This window comes from Ammospiza nelsoni, chromosome 4, assembly GCF_027579445.1.
Source record: "Ammospiza nelsoni isolate bAmmNel1 chromosome 4, bAmmNel1.pri, whole genome shotgun sequence".
In the NCBI taxonomy this organism is placed as follows: domain Eukaryota; kingdom Metazoa; phylum Chordata; class Aves; order Passeriformes; family Passerellidae; genus Ammospiza; species Ammospiza nelsoni.
This window is the reverse complement of record NC_080636.1, coordinates 9,635,377-9,657,578: the sequence shown is the minus strand read 5'-3', so window position 1 is coordinate 9,657,578 and position 22,202 is coordinate 9,635,377. Positions and strand designations below refer to the sequence as shown.

At 36.7% G+C, this 22,202-nt stretch overlaps 1 protein-coding gene across 1 annotated transcript in view; it reads left to right on the top strand.

Moving 5' to 3' along the window:
• Positions 1–22,202, top strand: part of PCDH7 (protocadherin 7) — a 263,328-nt gene that overhangs the window by 2,119 nt on the left and 239,007 nt on the right. The window contains exon 1 of the mRNA XM_059470935.1: positions 1–1,061. This exon is cut by the window's left edge and continues 2,119 nt beyond it. Within this exon, the coding sequence (XP_059326918.1) occupies positions 1–1,061 (1,061 nt within the window). The remainder of the gene's footprint in view (positions 1,062–22,202) is intronic.

Genomic DNA, 22,202 nt, shown 5'->3' with positions numbered 1-22,202 from the left:
AGACCAGCTACACCTTTAAGGTGAAGGCAGTGGACGGGGGAGAGCCACCACGGTCTGCCACAGCCACCGTGTCTCTCTTTGTGATGGATGAGAACGACAATGCACCCACTGTCACCTTCCCCAGCAACAGCTCCTACACGGTGCTGCCACCCTCCAGCAACATGCGCACCGTGGTGGCCACAGTGGTCGCCACTGATGCTGACACAGGTCTCAACGCTGACCTCAACTACAGCATTGTTGGGGGCAACCCCTTCAAACTCTTTGAAATAGACCCGGCCAGTGGTGTAGTGTCACTGGTGGGCAAGTTGGCCCCCAAGCACTATGGCCTGCACCGCCTGGTTGTGCAGGTGAATGACAGTGGGCAGCCCCCCCAGTCCACCACTGCCCTGCTCCATGTCTTTGTCAACGAGAGCCTGTCCAACGCCACCGTGGTGGAGAGCCAGGTGGCTCGCAGCCTTCACACCCCACTGGCCCAGGACATTGCTGGCGATCCCAGCTACGAGCTGAGCAAGCAGAGGCTTAGCATAGTCATTGGCGTGGTGGCTGGCATCATGACCGTCATCCTTCTAATCCTCGTGGTGGTCATGGCCCGCTACTGCCGATCCAAGGGCAAGCATGGCTACGAGGCTGGCAAGAAGGACCATGAGGATTTCTTTACCCCCCAGCAGCACGACAAGGCCAAGAAGCCCAAGAAGGACAAGAAAGGCAAGAAGGGCAAGCAGCCCCTCTACAGCAGCATTGTTACTGTCGAGGCTTCCAAGCCTAATGGGCAGCGCTACGACAGCGTGAACGAGAAGCTCTCGGACAGCCCTGGCATGGGCAGATATCGCTCGGTCAATGGTGGCCCAGGCAGCCCTGACCTGGCCAGGCACTACAAGTCGAGCTCACCGCTGCCCACGGTCCAGCTGCACCCACAGTCCCCCACTGCTGGCAAAAAGCACCAGGCCGTGCAGGACCTGCCCCCAGCAAACACCTTCGTGGGCGCTGGCGACAACATCTCCATCGGCTCGGACCATTGCTCCGAGTACAGCTGCCAGGCCAGCAGCAAGTACAGCAAGCAGGTAAGAGCGCTGCACCCCGCGGGCCCCAGCGCGCAGACACAGGCACACAGAGCGGGCGAGGAGCAGGGATGCGCGTTCCCCTCGCCTCCCGCCCCGGCACACGCACACAGAGCGGGCGAGGAGCAGGGATGCGCGTTCCCCTCGCCTCCCGCCCTGGCACACGCACACAGAACGGGCGAGGAGCCGGGATGCGCGTTCCCCGCCTCCCGCCCTGGCACAGGCACACAGAACGGGCGAGGAGCCGGGATGCGCGTTCCCCTCGCCTCCCGCCCTGGCACAGGCACACACCCCGTCCAGCTTCAGTGACCCGTTCAGTCTGGTGCCCCCGCCCCCCTCCCTCCAGGCAGGCAGTCAGGTGCACAGACCAACACACAGCACTAAGGAAGGACAGTCAGACATCTTTATTGCTATTACTATAATTTTTATCATTGCCTCCGCTTATCAGATCCGGCAGCCAACCAGCCCGTCCGTGCCGGGGCAGGGGCCGCGGGGGCCGGGCTCTGTCGCCAGTCCCGACAGCGAAGTGTCAGGCAGCCTGAGATGCCTTTATCAGCCGCGAGCCCGGAGGCCAAACCCGGCGGTTTTGGGGGGTCGAGGGGAGATCAGGACCCCGCAGCAGGCGGAGCCACCATCCCCCTCCCGTTGGCCGCCTCCATCAGCCTGTCCCGGCGCTTCCCCACGGGATGCTTTCCCGGCCCTAGGGACGTGTCGGCTCCGGCTGAGGAGGAAAGTTTCGCCTCGGCAGCCAGTTGTTTCGGGGAAAGGGGGGTGCTGCCTGCCTGACGCTTCCTAAAGCTGTGGGTGAGAGTGGATTTGCAGCCGCAGCGCTGAAGCGTTAATGGCTGTAATTACCGGGTCTTTCATTAGGACCAAAAGGCTTAAATAATCTACACAGCCTATCTGCGCTCTAATTTACACCACAGAGATTTGCACTCATTGCAGCAGTTGCTCTGAATACACATAAGCGTTAGTTTAGAATCGCACCTCAGTATGTTATGTTCTCATTGCTTTTTTTTTTTTTTTTATGCCCCTCTTGCCTATCTCGTGAAATTTCATTCACGCTGAGAGGCCCTAATTTGCTCGCCCAGCTGCTGCATAGCTCTGTTTGTAGTGGTGAAACCTCTCGGAGCGAGATGTGCCTGCAGGGGTGTTTCTGGTCTCGGCTGTGTTGCCCGGGCTCGGTTCAGTGAAGCTCCGACAGACCAAAACTGGTGATGGCAGGGACAGTCTTTACAGTCCTGGAAATAAGATAGGGATAGCACAGAGGGGAATCAAGCTCCCAAGTGAAGGCTTCCCTTTATTTTATAAGACTCTTATGTACCCTGAACAGAGGTCCCTGTTTTTTTGGGGGAGTACTTTTTGGGTGAAAGTATGTATAAAATGACATCCTGAACGTTTCCTCAACTGCAATGCACGTTACAACAGGAAGCTAGAGGCAAATGAATGCTGATTCATGTAACTACACATCTAAGTCTGGAACAGGGAAATTCTGACTAGTTTCACAAAAATGGTTTCTTTTCCACTTATTAACATGCAAATATGGTAAACGATGACATTTTTTTATACTTTGAAATGTTTGCGAGTTTACTAAAACTGAGGTTTTACAAGTGTTGCCAGTATTTGCATTCTGCTCAGAAATACTTAAAGTATAGTAACATAAAACTAATTGTGTAGGCCACCCCCGTCCAGTCTTTCAGGTCACCGAAACAGTGTGATTGTAATATCCACCAGTGCCTTTGTATATGTGGCTATACAAGCCACACAGACTTATAGAACGTTTGACACAGTAGTTTCTGTGTGACACATTTCATTAATGCTGTCCTAGAGAGTACATCACAATTTCAGTTTGAGAATAGTCTATATAAAATACAAATTACTAAATTATTTGTCTTTCATCTCCTAAAGCTTATTAAGCACAGAGTAGATTATGCCATTTTAGCAAACATTGGAAGAAAAGTAGCAGTGGAATATATGCTAATCACCTATCACTTCTTTATTGATACTTCATCTAAACACATGGGTTATAATCTGCTAAAGTGTAGTTTAATTTCAGTGTAATAGAATGATTTGCACTCTAAGAGTAGGAAAGGTAAAGGAATACTCATTACAAATTTCTGGTTTTCTTGATAAAAACCCCTCAAACTTGTTTAAGATTATAATACAGTAATATATTTTGAATTACTTAATATATTCCAAGGATTTCTTTTGATACAAAATATATGAGAAAACTTAGTAGAAGAAAATGGCTTTATTGCACTTTTACAAAGTAGTGCATCTTGAATTGCTCCATTACTTGTTTGCTGCAAAGCAGTTTCTCAGTGTTGATAGTTCTCTGTGTTAAATATTTAGCCGGTTAGGAATGTTTACTTATTCAAGTAGTTTACAGCCAGTTTTCTAATGTCTTATCTATTTATTTTTAAATATGTAGAGAGTATTTTCACACTTGCAAAGCATGCAAATAAATTGGAAATTGTCCAAGAAAACAGTAAAGGTAGTGTTAAATAACAGACTTTATGGGAGAATCTATCAGTCACAAACCCTCTGTTTCCACTTTCCTATGTGTACTTGCCAGATTGTTGCTGAGTGACATTTATATACTTTTGCTCATTTTACATAGTACTGAGGACATTAAGACTTACTTGCATAAACAATAAATAAAATGTACATTTTTCACATCTCAAGCACTGACAGTGCAATATTTCTCAGTTTAGCAGGCAAAACACCTGAGGATTTTTAACACCCAAACCACGTGGAGCTCTTGTTCAGTACAATTGTTTAGAGAGAAATGAGAAGCAGATGCAGATAAAGGGTTCTGATGGGGTGTATATCAGATTGTTTCATAGTTCTGCTGGAACAGAACCAGTAGCATAATGGTATGACTGTGGTAGGGACACTACTTTGAAATCTCTAAGACTGCCTTTATTTACTCATTGCCAGTTCCCTTTGTTCTAAGGAGACATTAGATAGTGTATAAAATTTTAGAACAAATAAGTGGACACAGCAGAACATACCTGCTCTAAGTTACTGGAGATGAGAGAGATGCTAATTTCCCATTAGTGTAATTAGAATTGGTAACTGATACTTTCCTATAACTACAATACAGCAGTCAGGAATAAAGTCTCTGCTTACATGACCGACTGCTGAACCCCAGGGGACACAGGTTGTTTTCATTCCCACGATTTGATACTTAATTTTAAAGGTGTTGAATTGAATTCTTATATGAGTTTCAAAATGCATCATGTTTGATACAGGACATTATAAAAGAACTTAATTGGAGAAAACTGCAAACAATTTGTAACTCTCCTTCTGATACCATGTCTTTTCTATAAAGTTTAAAACTCTGTATTCAGTAGACTTCTGACATTTCACACTCACTATTTTTAGGAGATCTTTAACAACTTTAACTCTTATCCTTGTCTTACTTAGCATGGTATTACTCTGAAATATTCTTTTAGCCTCTCACTTATCAATTCACTCCTTTTCAGTAAAGCACTACAAATGTTTAAAACACTCAGCATTCCACAGGTCTTAATCACTTGCCAAAAGTTAAAGCTGTGCTGAAGTGTTTTACTGAATGGGGATGAATTTGAATGTTTTTCTGGATCACGGATTTAAAATTTGAAACCTCCAGGTGCTGCACGCTGCCTGTGAGGAGGCTGGATACTGGGATTTCCTGCAAAGACAGCCAAAGATAATGAAAGCTCAGTGCCTAAGGGGAATCACTTAACAGCTTGGAGAGCTACATACGTAATCATAGGTCTCATAATGAATTTTAATTGTAAATACTTGTTTATTTTCTCATTTAGTTACAGGTATATTTTTGTAATATATACTTCATCACTTTGTCTCACAGTGCGAAATAGTGTCATTTCAGTTTTATTTCAGTGAAAATTTTGATTGTGAATCTACACGTTACTAATCACTCTTTGAAGAACAGGCCTTTTAAACTCTTTAATGTTTATGTTTCTTGGCCATCATCTTATCTTGGTTTCTTTTTTATTTGCTTTACTAAGAAATGATTATTGGCTCTTTAAAACACTTCAGTTATATTGCTGAGAGTTTTTTTCTTCTTATATTTTTAAGAGATATTGATCACTATAAGAGGAACTTATAGAAACAGTAAAGGAATTCCTGCACAGAATTATTTCTGTACTTCAGATATTGGCTTCTTAGCCTCTGTAATTCTTTGTGAAAAATCCCAATGCCTTTTCTCATTGAAAATGTACTGTTTCATGAAGAAAAATGTTTATCAAACCAGTGTGCTGACACTCTAATCAAAATTATATGCATTTTCTGTAAAGTCTTACTTTCCTGAAAGTGAAACACACAAATTATTTTCTGGGAAAAAAATCCTTGTTCAGTAGCTAGTTAATTTACTTAATAAAATTTCAAACATTAATCAGTCTGCTGCAATATTGCAGTAGCATTTTGACTAGTTGGTTATCATGTATGTCAATCTGTAAACAAAATGGATCAATTTCCCCATAAACATGCACATATACCCAGCAGCCCTAATAGGACCCCAAATTCATCCATTAAGGAGGCAATCAGTTTAACCACACAGGAGGGCATCATCTTTCCTCTTGTTTATGTACAGACACACACACACACACATATATAGAGGCTTATCTCAAAGGCTATTTTTTATATTCCCAAACACCTCTAAAGAATAATTTTTTTCCCAACTTTAAGCTAAGCAGATACACTACAGTATAATAATAATAATAAAAATAATGTTATTGTGGCACTAACTGCCATGTCAAAAAAAAAAAAAAGACAACATTGTTATTGAGTAGGAACATTTACATTGGTGACTTTTTTCATACATTTAACTTTCATACTCTTTTGTGAAAAACGTACAGAATTATTTTCAATTTTCTGTTCTCGTTTTGCATTATGTTAAATATTTTACAATTAGTTTTTGAAAGTGACCCACATTTCACCTTCAGTAGCAAATTATGATGAGAGAGGGGCTAATTAAACATGAAATGGATGTATCATTGATGCTTTAATTATCTTTATTTAACAGAAAGTGTTCCACTGATAAGTGCAGCTTTTATTTTTTTCCTCTCCAGTAAAATCATCTTGTACAGTGCACAAATGACTAAGTTACCACTGAATCATTCTGCACTCCCAGGAGATGTACAGAGCCAAAAGGGACAGGATCTGAGTAAAGGAGGATACATGCTCTGAATAAGTAAAGAACTGTACTATTATAGGCAAAGGGTAGCAAGAAACATCTTTAGAAGGATAGAATCTGATTTATCAGCTCAGACAGCTCTCTGGCATTATACATGGAGAACTTGGGTTATAACCATGGTTAGGAGCTTTACTATTGCTGTCAGTCTTTATGTTTCTGGGTGTGTTTCTTCCTCTTTCTCTCTCTCTCTTTTTTTTTTAAAGTTTTTGTTTAGTTATCTGTTTTTCTAGTATTTGGGATAGTTGCTAATTTGACCATCAGTACAGCTTTGTTTCATCTCTACAGCTTCAGACTCATTTTCCTTTAAGTATTTTCTTTCAAAAGTTTGAGGAGGTTTATGTACTTAGTAATGTGCTAGGCTGCTTTGACATATAAAACTAATCAATTTGGTTTTGCATTAAAATATAAAAGAAAATCAACAAACTTCAGAGGTAGTTAGCATTATAAGTCAACTAAATCCTTGACAAGCACTCTGAACTCTTCACTACAATTGCAAAACATTTTAGTACCTAATTACTAATCTTAACAAGATTAACATAATTTTGACTATATATATATAGGGAATATTGATAGAAGCATATGAGCAATCCAGTACAGTATTTAACAGGAAGATTTTCTAAGCAGGTCTGCTTCCAACAGACATTTAGAAGCTGTTACATCTGCAAAATATACTTTTTTCAGTCATAGGCCATATTATGTGAAATATGTTCCATGTAATTTGTGTTCTACATTTCTCCATTAAAAAAAAATTACCTTTTTAGATGGTTTTATTTCAGCATGTGTTGAGAATATGGTATTTTTCTATTTTTCTTCCTTGATATTTCTTTCCTGGAAGAGTAAATTTGTTTTCTGTTATCAGATTTTAGACTTTTGTAGCATATACTATACATTCATTTTAATCAGTAATTGAAATGACAAAAATAGACCAACAGCTACAATCAAGGACCAAAAAATCTTTTAAATTATTGTTATTTTTTGTATATAGATTTGTATTATTTTAATTTTTAATTAAGTTTATAAAAGAAAATTGTGGCATGCATAAAGGAATATTTCAAGCTAGGACTAATTTACTGTTTTTCATATATTTCAGGAAATAGACTTCCCAAGGTCACTTGTATTTTGTTGTTGTGGATGACAAAATATCACAGTAATGCTGTAGTAACTAGGATTAGTGGGGCTTCTGAAATGGGTGACAAGAATCAGAATGGAATAAAACCAGCATAATCCATAGGAGATTTCAAACTTTTGAATTTCTTATTTTAGTGCAATTTCCTCTAAAAATATTTAACTGAGAGCAGGTCATGAACACACAAGTAAAAATCTCAAAATGTTTGAGATTACACTGAAGTATGAGTTAGTCAATTCCTGAATTATGTCAGTGATACACACTGAAGTTGTCCAACTCTGTGGAGATGTGCTTAGCATGAGTCATTTGCTCACTCTTATGTGGCCATTTTCACTGACAAGAGATCTAAAATTAAAATTAAGAACAACTTTTGAAGGTATTAAAAACCCAAGGGATTAGTTGTATATATAGCACATACAAGCAGTGTGGAGGAACCTTTTATTATTACTTTTTGTGAAAGGAGAATATAGAAAACCTTCGGAGTAAATTTTGGGTTTAGAAGTTTGAACAAAAATAAAGTTCTGGCCCCATTTAAAACTGTAAGGTAGGTAAAAGTGATGTAACTTTTTTATTGTTTATACTAGTAAAAAAAAATCTTCTAATTTAGGCAAAAAGCTGTTTTGAAATCATTTGTTTTTAAAATGGTGCAGCCTTGCCCCAAAAGATCAGTTTTACTCAGAGTGGATCATAAACAGCACAAATGTTAGAAGAAAACCATTATCTTTGTCTTTCAAAACCTAATTTACCTTATTAACTACTAATAAGAGTGAGTATACTTTTAAAGGCAAACATTTTTCCATCAAATGAGATTTTGCTACAGATTTAATGTGCTAGTATCTGAGTTTGTAACTGAATGAAATGAATGTGTCCTTGCAAGAAGCATTCTTGCAGTATTAGGAAGCAATAAAATTGGTATTTGTCACTGTTTGATAAAAGGTCTTTTATTATCTACACATAATTATGGATAATGTAAAGTTAGTTTTTTAAGGCTGGGTACAGAAGGTAGGTATTAGCTGATGCTGAAAATTGCTCATAGGTACAACCAGAATACAGAAATACTGATTCCACCTGCCAAAACTTCAGAGACAGTATTATCTTGCAATCATGTGTACACAAATTCCTTTATGGTACCCCTTTTAAGTAAAAAAAAACAATTGCCACCTGACAGCATAAAAATTCCTGAATTTTGAATGATTGTGTGATTATTGTGAAGAATCTGCCATAAACTCCATTCAAATTAGAGTCTTGACTGGTGGTGGTGTGGCCAACAAATGTATTGTGTGTTATGTGTTATGTGTTGTAGTGCTTCTAAAAGAGAAATGGGAGGGGGTGCTGTGATTTATTCTGTCTATCCATGTATAAATATCAAGGTCTCTTCAGCCCTTGAGCAGTGTGAAATATGAGAAGTAGCCCCTGGTTCCTTTGGATACCAAATCTTGAGTCAGAATTACTTTAACACAGAGACTTATCCTTGGGTAAAAGAAAAGATCCTTCATCAGGACAATGCATTTAAAGGGATTCAGTCTGGGGTAGAATTATGTTTCTGACTTCAGTGTTGTGCTGGAAAATGAACTAAAGGAAGTTATGGAGACTGTCATGGCATTCTGGTCATGGTTCAGCTATCTGAGGGTGAGCATCCTGGTGTCAGCTTAGGTAGCTGAAAGTTCCTGTGCTGTCTGCACAGAGCTGCACACCCAGGGAGCATGATGCAAGACCTGGGTGCCTTCTGTGACTCTTCTGTAGCTGCAGCTCAAGGCCAAACAAAAACCCAATCACTAAATCATTTGCTTTACTTAAAGGAACAATATTTGAAATAAAATTAAGCACTCTGCGCATGTGGTGCACTTTGGCAGGGCTGAAAATTATTTTTCCTGTGAGAACTTCAGCACAGTTTTCAAATGTGTGTGTGCCATACACTTGCCAATTAATAGAACAGAATCTGCATGCAATCATGCAGACACCTGATTACATACAAGCAATAAACTGAATTTTCATTCATTGTCAGACCTCTCAGGTTGATGTTTATCTCAGGTGAAACTGCAGATAATGCCTCTAAAGTCAATCAAATTTAGCTAGTATTAACAGCAGTAAATTGTGTCAGGTGTTGTAATATTCAGAAAATGCTTCATATTAGAATAAAATACAGATAGAGAACACCAATTTATCAGTTTGAATGTTAATCCCCTGCATTTAAGTTATCAGCATGCATATAAGTATTATTTGCAAATTAAAAGAGTAGGTTTCCATCATGTATTAAAATCTAAAGCTATCTTTCTAAAAGGGTCTGGAAATGATGTGGCTTTAATGACACTTCAAAAAAGTAAGATTTTAGTATCGAATACATTCTTGCTTAAACTAATGATACAGCAAGAATACATATGTCAAGCTACCTTTATTGGTCCACAGACAGGTCATGGTGTAGGTTCATGGAGCTGTGTGTTACCTCTTGTAGGCATATTTACAAGAAAGGCTTGGCCTAAAACTATCCTATCAACTTTAAAATGCAAAACATTACTTTAGATGAAATCTGGCCATTTTCTTAGGAAAATTTGCTTGGTTTATTGCAAGTCCCATTTAAAACACTGTATTGTACAAGGGAAAATACTTCTGTGGTTTGCAGTCCTTGTAAAGGTGAAAGACAAGAGTGGAAATACAGATAATAAACCAAAGAAACAAAGAAAACAAAAGCATTAGTTCATCTGCTCCTAAGATTTTCACTGTGATATTTTAAGTCCCTATTTTACACTTTTGCTTTTCACAACTTTTACAGTCTTGGTAGTTTTAACATACATCTGATCTCGTCATGTCACACCTGCTTTAAGTGGGGTTACATTGCCTTAAAATTTGAGTAATTAAATAGTTTATCAGTTTCCTTATCTCCATGCATGTATTCCAAATTGGTTATAATGACATAACATGTGCCTTGTGTGATAGTGAGAGAGGATATCTATCATTCTGCTGGATTAGAAAAGTGCTGTTTTCAGTGAGCATGTAATTATATTCCAATTGCAGTACAAGTTTACAGAAGGACAGTAATTGATTTACTTGAAAGAGAAATATTTGTTGAATTTTTCAAGTAATGTTGTGAGTTTTTATATGGAGGGAATAATTGCACTGGAAACTAGAAATATCTACTTAACAGGGCACTACATGCTCAGCCCAGATCTTGTGTAAGATCTGTCACACTTTAGTGAATTTAGAAAATTCACTCAGACGACTCCTCTGACTATATGCTAAATCTTTTACTTTTCTTTCTGTAATATAAGGAACTAAATTTTAATTATATACAGAAAAATTCCATTAAATTGAATTTTATTTTAATGGAATTTTCCTGAATATGAGTAAAATTCAGCCATTTCTAGAGCAGGTGTCAATTCTGATGAGTAAAACTGACAGCAGGGTGAAGCAGAGCAGAACCTGCTTTCATAGGGTCTTTAAAATAGGAGTGATTTCCCAAGGAATTGCAACACAAAGTCTGGGTCACGTGTTTTGCTCGATTTGTTACTAGATGCCTATGAAAGAGAAGAGTCTGGCTTATCTGAACTAACTGCAGCGCAGATGTGATTAGTACTTCCCAGCCTGACAGAATTGCCACCCGGGCCACAGTAAGGGTTTTGCACATATGGGTTTGTGCAGTGGGCGGCTTCACCCAATGGGTTCAGTAAGTGGCAGAGCCTTGAGCAGACAGGAATTCACTAGGGCTTGGTGCACCACACTGACTCGTTCTCTTTAAATTCACCAGGTTCATAGGTAGAAATGATAGGTATACTACTAAAACACTTGCTACTTGTGGTGTTTTTCAGTGCTTTTGTACAAGAATTAAAAAAAAAAAAAAAATACACAAGACAGCTTTAGTTTAGAAGTAAAGGAAACTTTTGCAAGTGTTTACAAAATGGTTCTGCGTTTGCCATCCGGTATTTTGCAGAGATCACTGCATGCTTATATAATTTCTCCTTTTTCGTGCATGATTGGGTCTTTAAATAATTTTTTATAGTGTTGCTGGTATTCTGAATCTTTCTGTTTGTTCTTTAATGCAGATGAGTAACAGTGTGAAATCCCTCTGTCCGGCATAAATTAAGAATGTTTTGTTTTCATTATATTGCAAAATGTTTTATCAGTTGTGGTCTCATATTCAAGGAGACTGGCCTATGCTTTATTCAGTTGGCCCTTCAGAGGCTGATGAATGAATTGAAAATTTATCTTGGGCTTTCTAATACTGCACATTAGTGCACCTTTCTAGGAACCCTGAATACTAAATTTATGCATTTTTTCTATACTAGTTCTTAATTAAATATATGAAGGGACTGAACTCTTTAAATTATACGGTAAACTTCCTGGAGAATGAATGTTACAGAAATATGAAAGGGCTGGCTAAAGCATCACTCTACCAAATATTTCTAAAAGGCTTTATATATTTATGAGACTTCATGATCTGCTATTGATGCAAATTACTAAGGATAAAGGAAAATCCATCTGTTATCAAAGAAAAAAATAAATTAAATAAGTCCAAGGATTTGAAAGATTTAGCATTAAGGACTAAGTATTCATACTTTGTGATGGGTTTACAGTAATTGACAGTAGAAAAGACTTTCTTTTAGCATTTACAATGTGGGTTATTTTTCTTTAAACTAAAGAAAATGACTTTGCCATAAAAGCTTCTCATGTAACATATCCTGTCTCATTTCATAATTTCCTATCCTTCACTGAAATGTCTCAATTAAAATACAGCCTACACCATTTCATGTTGTGTTGGGCATTACTAGCTTTATTATTACCCTTACATTTAATCAAATGGTCAGTAGCTAAATAAATAGCATTTCATCAAGAGCTGTTGGTTTTCAATCAGCTAGGAAACAGATTACAGGCCTGAGCACAGATCTAAGGCTAGTGTCTCCAATCTGCAACTAATTGTGCACTGATAATAGCACTGCCCACGGGCAAATCTTACTCGCTGTCCTCATCTATCATAGATTTTCCTGAATGTTAATATTACATCAGATGGAGTAATTTTGTTGCAGTTGCCATATTTAACCTTTCCTTTTTAACTGAAAATATATATTGTTTGGAGATACTACCTTCATGTTTAATTTCTGGGAAGAAATGCATAAAAAGAAATCTCAAGGGAAACATTATAGCCGTGCTTTTTCCTTTAGCTTCTCCTCTTAAAACAGTTTCTTCTTGAGAAGAAAAAGTAGTGCTGATACTTAAAGAAGTACTTACATGTAATATTACATATTCTGTGGTTTATGTCAGGGATTGAGAACCACGTTTTACAAACTGCAGCAGGAAGCAGTGCTTCACTCTCCCCTGGTGTGTGTGGACTAGAGCTGGTGTGGGTCCCAGAGTTCTCTCTGGATCAACTGCAGATCACATAGTAGCTGCATATAGCAGATGTGCAGATTGCATCATTAAGACATTATAAATATTCACATTTTTCCAGTGTGAAGTTGATGAGGGTGATTAAGCGCACAGCAGACCCAGTACTGTACCAAGACTCCATCATTTCAGGTGCATCACAAATTCAGATTGCACTGCAAAAGCTGCTTTTAAACATCTTTTATAGAGGGTGGAATAGCAAATACTGCCTGTAGTCAGCACATTATAGTGTTCTGGAAGAAAACTGTCTTCTGGGCTGTGTACATTGTTCTTGTGAAATGATTCCAACAGTTTCAAATCTTTCTTTTCACCTTGCTAGTTATAGAAACAGCTCTTCACTTTTTTCTCTGAAGCAAGTGGGAATTGCTCACTGTCACAAATAATAAATAACAAGAGTACCCGATCTGCAGAGCATGGAAGTGATAAAAACACATGCTTATGAGTGCTTGAGATTTCACAGCTATTAATTTTGAACTTTTTGATTGCAGTTCTGTTTTACAAGAGTGGATGCTGTTAGGGCAGCAGTACACAGTGACAGTGAAGGATTATGACAACATGCATTTATCACTGTGAGCTTGATAAATTCAGTGTAAGAGATGGTCAGAAAATGCCCCTAAACCTGAAGTCATAAAATGTATCTTGCCTTTACTGAAAGTTAAAATAGTGAGCATTTTTCAATTACTGCTAATGATCTTTTTCAATTATGATTCAATACTAACATGAGTATGCTTGAGAAGGCTTCTTTGTGCATAATGAAATGTGTAGCTCTTACCAACATCAGTGAATTTCTTAACATGTGCACTGAGGGAATCTAGGAGTTTTGTGCAGAATGCTGTTGGTATATATAACATGTAATCACATGCAGAAAGATCCTTTAAAAAAGGTCAGCAAATATTATAGCAAGTTTGGCATGAATAAAAGTCAGAAGGACTCTTCAGACTTTCAAGAGTGCTTTAAAACAGTTTTTAAAGGAAGCTAGCACTTGAAGCCTAAACTGCAAGTTTGTTTAAAAGCATGCTCCCTGACTACTTTTATGTAAATCAAAATGTGGTAGATACTCTTCCATTTTGAGATGGTACCATTCCCAGGTAATAGGAGTGTTTCAAATCAGAAACCACATTTTTGGATTATGGACAGAAACAGGAATTTCAGGTTCATAATAATTTTAATTGGACAGCATTCTGAAGTTGAATACCGTAAGAATTTAGAAATTAGAATCTGAATACTTAATCTGTAATATTTATGCTCAATTTTCAAGGTGATAACAGAGAAAAGAAATCCTCAATTATACAGTAGAAAGTCTGGAATAAGGGAAGCAATTGAGTAAGAACATGTCTAGAAATGTTAGTACTTCATTTTTTTAATCTTCATCATTCTAGGGAATTAATCTTCAGCCTTTCTGAAATCCTCACTGAGCTGGTAATTTTTTTCACATTTTCAGAACATCATCAAAGCCATGCTAATCTGGACCAAGGGCATGTCTCAGAGTCCTTGAATCTCTGAAGAAAACATTTTGCTGTCTTTCCTTTTTTTAATGTAATCTAGATTCACTTCTAATTTTTATAAAACCTTTAAGAGAAGACAGTTTGATTATTTACAAGGCTGATGTTATAAGATACAATCAACAGTTTACAGTTCATTGCAAGATTAATAAGAAAAAACTGCAGATCCAGGAGGCATATGTTCTCACTGAATTTCTGGCTCAGTAATTAGACAATCTGGCTACTGAGTGAGGTACATTTATGATAGGTTGTAATGTAGATCCCATGTATAAGGCATTGTAAGCCTATAATCTGGAGGAAGACAGGGAAAGATCTCATGAGAAAAGGAAATCCAGATTTTCTTTTTTTCCTGTAATGTGAATCTGTAGGTATTTATTTTGTTTCCCAAAAGAAAAGGCCTAGCATTTGAGCAAGACTTTTCTCATAGAAAAGGAGAATAGTTGGAGTTCTGTCATTTTAATTTCTCTCTAACTCTAGAATTTTCTTCAAAATGGAGAAAATCTAGTTTTTAATCATCCAACGTTCTAGATTCTGGCAATGTCTTTCATTAATTAATATTTGTATATAACTTTGCCAAGTTAAATTTTCACTCTTTACCTTCCTCATCATCTTCATCAAAAGCATCAAAGTGCACTTTTAAGACACTGGGGCAGATAGATAGGAAAATTTAATCTTTCAGTATTTGTAGGACTCAGGCAGACATTTTTTCTATACTTATATTTCGAATGATTTTTAAGGGACTTTACAGGAAGCATAGACTAGGTAACTACTACTAAGACATACAGAAAAAAATAAAGAGAACCTGTGATGGAAAAATTGCTTGCAAAATCTTTTTTCCCAGTTTTTCTTTTGTTAAATATGAAGATTCTGATTTTAAAAAGTCAACCTACAGAACTTTAAAATATTTATTTACATGTTAGCTTTATGGAAAGCTGTTTTGAGAGCCAAATAAATCAATCTGTAAAATTGGTGTTTTGGACAGAGAACCTCTGTTGAGGAGGCAGTAGAATACATAAGCTGACATATATGAGAATTCCACTCACATATATCATGGACTCCTATATTATCTGTCCTCTAACACCAGCTTTGTGCTCTGCTTTTATAGTCTCATCTTCCCAGTAGAAGTCTGAAGATTTTTGGATTTTCGTTTCAGTCTTTGTTCTTCCCACCAAACCAGTATATTTTTCTAATACTGTAAGAGTCAGATACTGCAATAAGAGATCAAATGTTATGAAAATGTAGAGACTGAATATTATTTCAATTTTGTTCCTGCTGCTGGATTACAGAAAGTGTAGTTGATCTATAAGGATGATGCTGTTAGGGTTTATTTGGTGTTTTTGTGTTTGCTTGATGTTCTTTATTTTTAACAATTAAATCTTATTCTAAAACTTTAAATATTTGAAGATCTGAGCATATATGATGAAAGGTAAGATGGTGAAGACAGTGAAGATCTTCACTGACAGACTTTCCCTGTCCCATGGAATAACAGCACATCTGTATGACTTCTTGGATACTGTTTTCCTGAAGAGGGGATTTCTTTCTGTTATAATAAAACCAAAGGAACAACAAAAACAAAAAAAACCCCAAAAAACAAACAAACAAAAAAAAAAAAACAAACCCAAAAAAACCCAAAACAAAACAAAACAAAAAAAAAAATTGAAAAAGAAATCCATATAGCAAAAACCCCACCAAAACAAACACCAAAATACCCCAAATCAACAAAAACCTGCAAAAATGCTCTCCAGCTCAGGCTGATTTCTGTTTCCATGAATCAATACCCCTAGTGAAATTCACAGTCAGTCTGGCAAACACCTATGGCTGACCTATGCTGTAGAGAATAAACAGAGACGATGTCAGTTTTATGACTAATCCTCTGTCTTTCATGAAACCTTTTCTTCCCAAAAGAGGCTTAAGTATTTTGAGCACAAATGAAATAGTGCCCATGTTCTCTACTTTTCCATAATTCAAGAGCTAGGAAGCCTGATTTGTGAGAAGCTTATTCTGTGACTTTGTGTGTAATTGACAGTAAAGGGGGAAAATGAGGCAATGTTACGCCTTTGCCAGTTCTTTTTAGAGGAAGGAATATACTTACTCATTAATGATCCAAGCTATGAATAGATTCATGGTTTATAGCACAGCCTTAGAGTGGGTTAAGAGAATTTAAGGGTTTATCACACAGTCTTAAAAGAGGCTAAGAGAATTTAAAAGAAAGCTATTCAGACTGGAAAATTCTGGGTAAACATTTACCTATCTTCTTGGCAGCTCATTATTAAATTATATGTTGGCATTTTACAGTCATAGAAATAAAAGAGAGGTACAGACAAAGTAATAGAAACACTCTGATGACCTATTATTAGAGTTTAAGCTGAATAAATATTCAGCATCTAAAGTATGGAGCAGAGGTAATAAAAATCATTGGAAACTGCCATCCACAGTGCATAATATCCAGTAATACAATTTAGTTAATTACATTAATACATGATGTAGTACTGTATGCTGCAGTATTATCCCACTCTTTCTATGCCCTGGGGTTAAATTTATTCAAAGTCTTACAGTAGTTCTAAACAGTAGATATTTCATGATGACTGGCAGATAAATGCATTGATATAACTGTAACATAATGAAATCTCATCAAGGTGTGGGGAGTTAAATTTTTTTATTATTTTTTAAAATCAAATATTCTCATCTTCCTCTTATCAGAGGAAGGATCTGCATAAGAAAGAATGCATGTGATGAATACAGAACCTTGTTAACCTAAGTGTCCTTTAACATATGTTCAGTTCTGTCTTATTCTAGACATGCCCTCAACATCACCCTTTAGGTTTCTTGTCCATAGGAAGTAGATAATAGCACTTTTTTGCTTCATGATCATGTTACAAGTTTGGAGAGAGGTCAGGAAATGAGCAAGTGCTCTTGTTGCATGCAGAATTTTGGAATCTAGTCTGCAAGTCAGAGACCAAAACGTTGTGAGAGTCAGGTTCTCTGATCTGGTTGTGCTGTAAATCCTAAGGGAAGTGCAAACAAGCACAAATTGTGAAGTTACTGTATTCAGGTCTTAGAAATGTTGGAACACTTTTTGTTGGACGGTTTGAAATTACCCTGATGAGATTATGTATTTTATATATGTTTATAGAAATGGATTGAATTACACTGAAGTATGAATTGTAATGGATTTCATAAGAGAGCTTAAATTTGGTTCTCTTGAGAACATAGTGTCTTGCTAAATTTCTTATACGTTTTACTTTATTATAATACATATTTAAGAATTACATTCCTATTTACTGATGTTGATAACAGGATAATAGATCTCTACATTCTTTCTATGTTCAGTTTGTGTTTAATTATTGGAATATAGTAGATATTTTATCCTAATATTAGAGCATACTGCCCTTATTCAGCACTATTGAAATAAGCTTAACTTCACACATGTTGACTGTTGAGGGATTTCCCTGTATTACTCTAACTCTGTGTTCCCTTGAAAGATTAAAATAACTGTGATAGAATTATGTTTAATTCATTTCTATGAAAGTATTTCAGGCAACAGAACTATTGTTACCTTCCTATATGTATATCAGAACAAGTTCTCCTGCAAGACTGAGGTACAAATGGCAATGTTATTGAAGGACATAGTTTTCAAAGTTTGTTACTTAAAGGTGCACTTTGGCCCTTAGGCCAATTTATCTTGCCTCAGCTTGCTGGTCATCATAGCCCAAGTTACTTATCTAGGGACAATTCACATGAAGAGGAATAGATGCCTTAAGGAGTCAAGCTATTCTCTTTACTTTATCTATGCAGTGTCTGCTGGATCTCTGTCTCCACTGATCATAGCAGAAGAGCAGTTTAGGCAACTTCTAGGTCACTGATTTGGGTTGAAATTCCAGCTGCCCTGTGATTTTTCAAAAGCAGGTATAAGTTTTGACTTTTTTTTGGTGGTATATTTCGCCCACACAGATGATGACACAGACCTATAATAAAAATATTTAAGGTATTTCTGTATGTTTTGATTATTGGGGCATAGACAAATGCATTTGGTAGTGGAAGCAGGGGATAAGAACACAGGGACTAGGCCTGCTGAAGGATTGTAGCTTGGCACCCTTCTGCCCTCTCACCTGCTGCCTTAATGTACTTTTTGGAAATGTGAAAAACGACTGAGGGAACTAGGAAAGCAAGCAAAATGCAGATGCTCTGTAGATATTCTCTCAAAATACCAGTCATATCATTATTTCTAAAAGCTGTCATTAGATGTTTACCTTAGTTATTTTAAGTAAAAAAGTACAAATTATGGAAATGCAAGCACTTATGTGATGGTGATCCAAGAGATTGGGAGTTCATCACCACCAGGATATGCTTTATGCATGCTTTAATTTCACCTTGCATCTGCAGAGCATTTTGAGGCTTTGCTTTGTCCTCTTGCCCTAGGCAATTTTTATAGTCAGTAAACATCAAAGTTAATTAAAAAGAAAAAAAAGACATGCAGTGTTCATCACATGTCATAAATAACATTGATAGATTCTGTTCTCTCTATCTAAGCCTAGAAAATGAGGAATATGTAAACTGATATACCAGAAAGTATTTATAGCCTTAATAATAACTAAGATAACATACAGCAGCCACAGTGTCTTAAACTGTTTTATGTTTTGTCCTCTATTTAGCATTTATCTAGCAAATACAGCTTGAACTGTAATAGTCAAGAGATAATAGCAGATAGATAAATTTTATATCATGATGCAGACCTAGAAGCTGTATATAAATGTGCCAAAGACAGGATTTTTATTTTGTTGGGATTGCAGGAACATCAGATTTTAATAATGCACTGTTTTATTCTTCATCATAGTGTTGATGCTGAAGATTATGAAAGAGGTTTGGTAAATTTTCCTCTAATTTGGGCCTCTTTACGAAGAAAAAGGCAAACAATAATGAGTTAGAAATGCTAACAATGATCATATCTAAAACTTAATAATAACAACAACCACAAACTCAAAAAAATGGAAAGGTAATTTAAGGAAGTTCAAAGAAATAAAATTATTTGCAAGATTAACCCTTTTTTTGCAAAATACTTTGATAAATACTTTTTTGCAAAATACTTTGCAAAATACAGTGATAACTGTCTGTTAGAAAAAACCAAAGTATCCTGGCTTTGTGATAACACACCATAATGTTTTAATTACACTTAGTTACAATTTCTTCTTTTAATTACACTTTAGTTACAATTTCTTCAGTGCTATTTATATGGTGACTTTATAAAAACTGTTTCTGCCACCAATCCTTCTTTACCCTTAAAATGGATAATATACTTGTAGAAATATAATATAAAGTAAAAGTAGTAATGCAGTTGTTCTAACAAACAAAGTTTTAGGCTTGAACACAAAACAACTATAGTGTTCTGAGTGTCAGATGAATGTATTTCCAAAATCTGTCTGTACATTCAAAGTTATATCCTGCTTTCTCTTTGCTGAGAAAAAGCTGATGTTCATGAGATAGAAAAAGTGGTGAGGCAGATCAAGGAGGTTCGAGTGAGAAGATGAAAAGTATGCATTTTTTCCCTGGGAGGGAAAATACCAGAAATGAACCTGGAAATACTTGCACACAGGAATATAATGGCTGAACAGGGAGACAGGTGGGCCAGGAATTTTAGCTGAAACGGCTCAGAGAGATCCATCCAGCTAGGGTGGATTTGTATGTCCCTGATGAGTGTCTGCCCAGCTGCAGATGAGGGATATGTGGTCCATCAATGGATGTGTCTTTGTGAAGAATAAGGTGCTGTGACAGAGGTGCTTACAGATTCTTGCAGTGTCTGAGATAAGGAGCAGAAACTCAGTTCCATGGGTTCTTCTAATAGATTGTGTAACCACTTTATTTCACATAACTTATGCAGGATACCAGGATGTGGTTGTTGTGTTATAATTGATTATACGTGACCTATAGACTCTTTGTGCCCAAACAACATAATGTATAGATTGCCTGGATTTTCAATAACCAATTTCAACTTTATTAACCCTTATTTCTTCAAATGCATTCAGCACACAGACATGGTTATACTGCAAAAAATCAGGTTCCTCTTATTGGTCAGCTTTCACAAATGTTTTAGGCCCAGTCTATGAATTTTTAGGGGTCTACACAACTCAGAGTGATAAAAATAATTTTATAAACTGTGTAACTCCTTCCTGTGACTGGTTTCCTCCAACATTACAGGAAGTTAATGTCAATCACTGTAAAAAATTTGTAAGGCCACATCTTGGTTCCTGTTCTCCTGGATTTGTCATCTATAGAGACATAAAACAGACAAAGAGCCAGACTGAGGACATAATTAGAAGTGTCATCACTCCTGTGTTATTAGTCCCTGCTTTAGTGGATTTTGGAGAAGTCATTGAGGATCCAAGCTATTGCCTCAATGCAGATTTCTGTTCTAGCAAAAGACCATTTGAGGAGCAGTTCATTGCTGATATGGAATTGTTCTATCATTCAGACTGGGGAGAGGCAACCTGTAAAGTGAAGATGATGATTTTCAAAGAGATATGAAACTGAAGAAATATTTTCTATCCCTTTCTCTGATCTTGAACTGTGCACATTTTGAAAGGAAACACCCATGTATCAGTGGCTTAGTATTTCTATATCCCATTTTTAAAAACAAAGAAACGGAGTTCACATTTGAAACACAGAGAAAAAAGGAAAAGGCACAGTCCTACAAACTCTGATGAATATTGTGTTTACAGGACCTCAGGTTGGTATTTTTATATGCTGTTTATTCTCCGACTTACTGTTAAATCAATAGAGTTATTTTCAATTCCTAAACCCCTGGTTTTCACTATTTAATGTTTTGTCCTATAATAATCAAAAGGTGATTTTTTGCTTGGCACCTCTGATGTAATTAAATAATTTTGTTTACTTCATAGAATTAATTATTAATATGAAATGTGAATTGATATTCTGCATGACAATTAAAATATTAATTATATAGAATAGAATGAAAAATAAATATATTTAATAATATCAAGCAATAATTAGGGTAATAACTTTATTAATTAAATGAGAAAAGGAAAAAAAATTTTACAAGTTATCACCCTGGATTTTTTCCATTAGCTAGCAGATTAATGAACTTTTGAGACTTAGCTCCTCCACATGTATATAAGCTAGTTTGCACTTATTTTAGTATAACCTTTCAACTCATGCAGTGGATAATTTAGAAGAAAAAAATTATGACCATATGTATTAGAAGTGCATTAGTTTTATATTTACATAGATATAATAATTTTGACATTTAAAGCTGAATTTTTTTAATCAAACATGGCATTCATGCAAAATGTGTTATTTTAAAGAAGGCTACTCAAGTAATGTAAACAACAAAGTCATCTGCATTAAAAAGAGGCATGAGAAATATCTCAGAATAGAGAGAGTAGGAACTTGAATGGATTTGTAGTACAAGTGTTTCTGCAATTGTATTCAATTTCACTTATACAATAATATTTTTCAAGGCTGAACATTCAGAGTATAAAATGTCACACGTAAAATGTGTTATTTTATAAAGATGTCACATTTTATAAAGAAACTTTATAAACACTGTGCCTGTGTGCAAATTAATGTGCTAATACAGACCCTGTTCAAAACGAGAACTTGATGTTTCTTGATCACCAGACATGGCACTTCCTGTTTGGATTTTTTTTAATTTGTGGGTTTTGTTTTGTTTTAAAAGCATGATATACCAGAGTATAGGGCTACAGTTTTATGCACTGGTTGATCACTGCTGTGTTTGATTGGTTGCTGGTAGTCTTAGCGCAGTGCATTGAAATAATTCATTACATTCCTAGCAGCTAATGAGAAGTGCTGTTTTTGATATTTCCTTGACAATTTAGAAATTTTGAACACAAAAACTCTCATTGACCTGCCTAAGGGAACGCTCTGGCAGGTGATATAATTCTGTGAGTGCTTCATTCACCCGC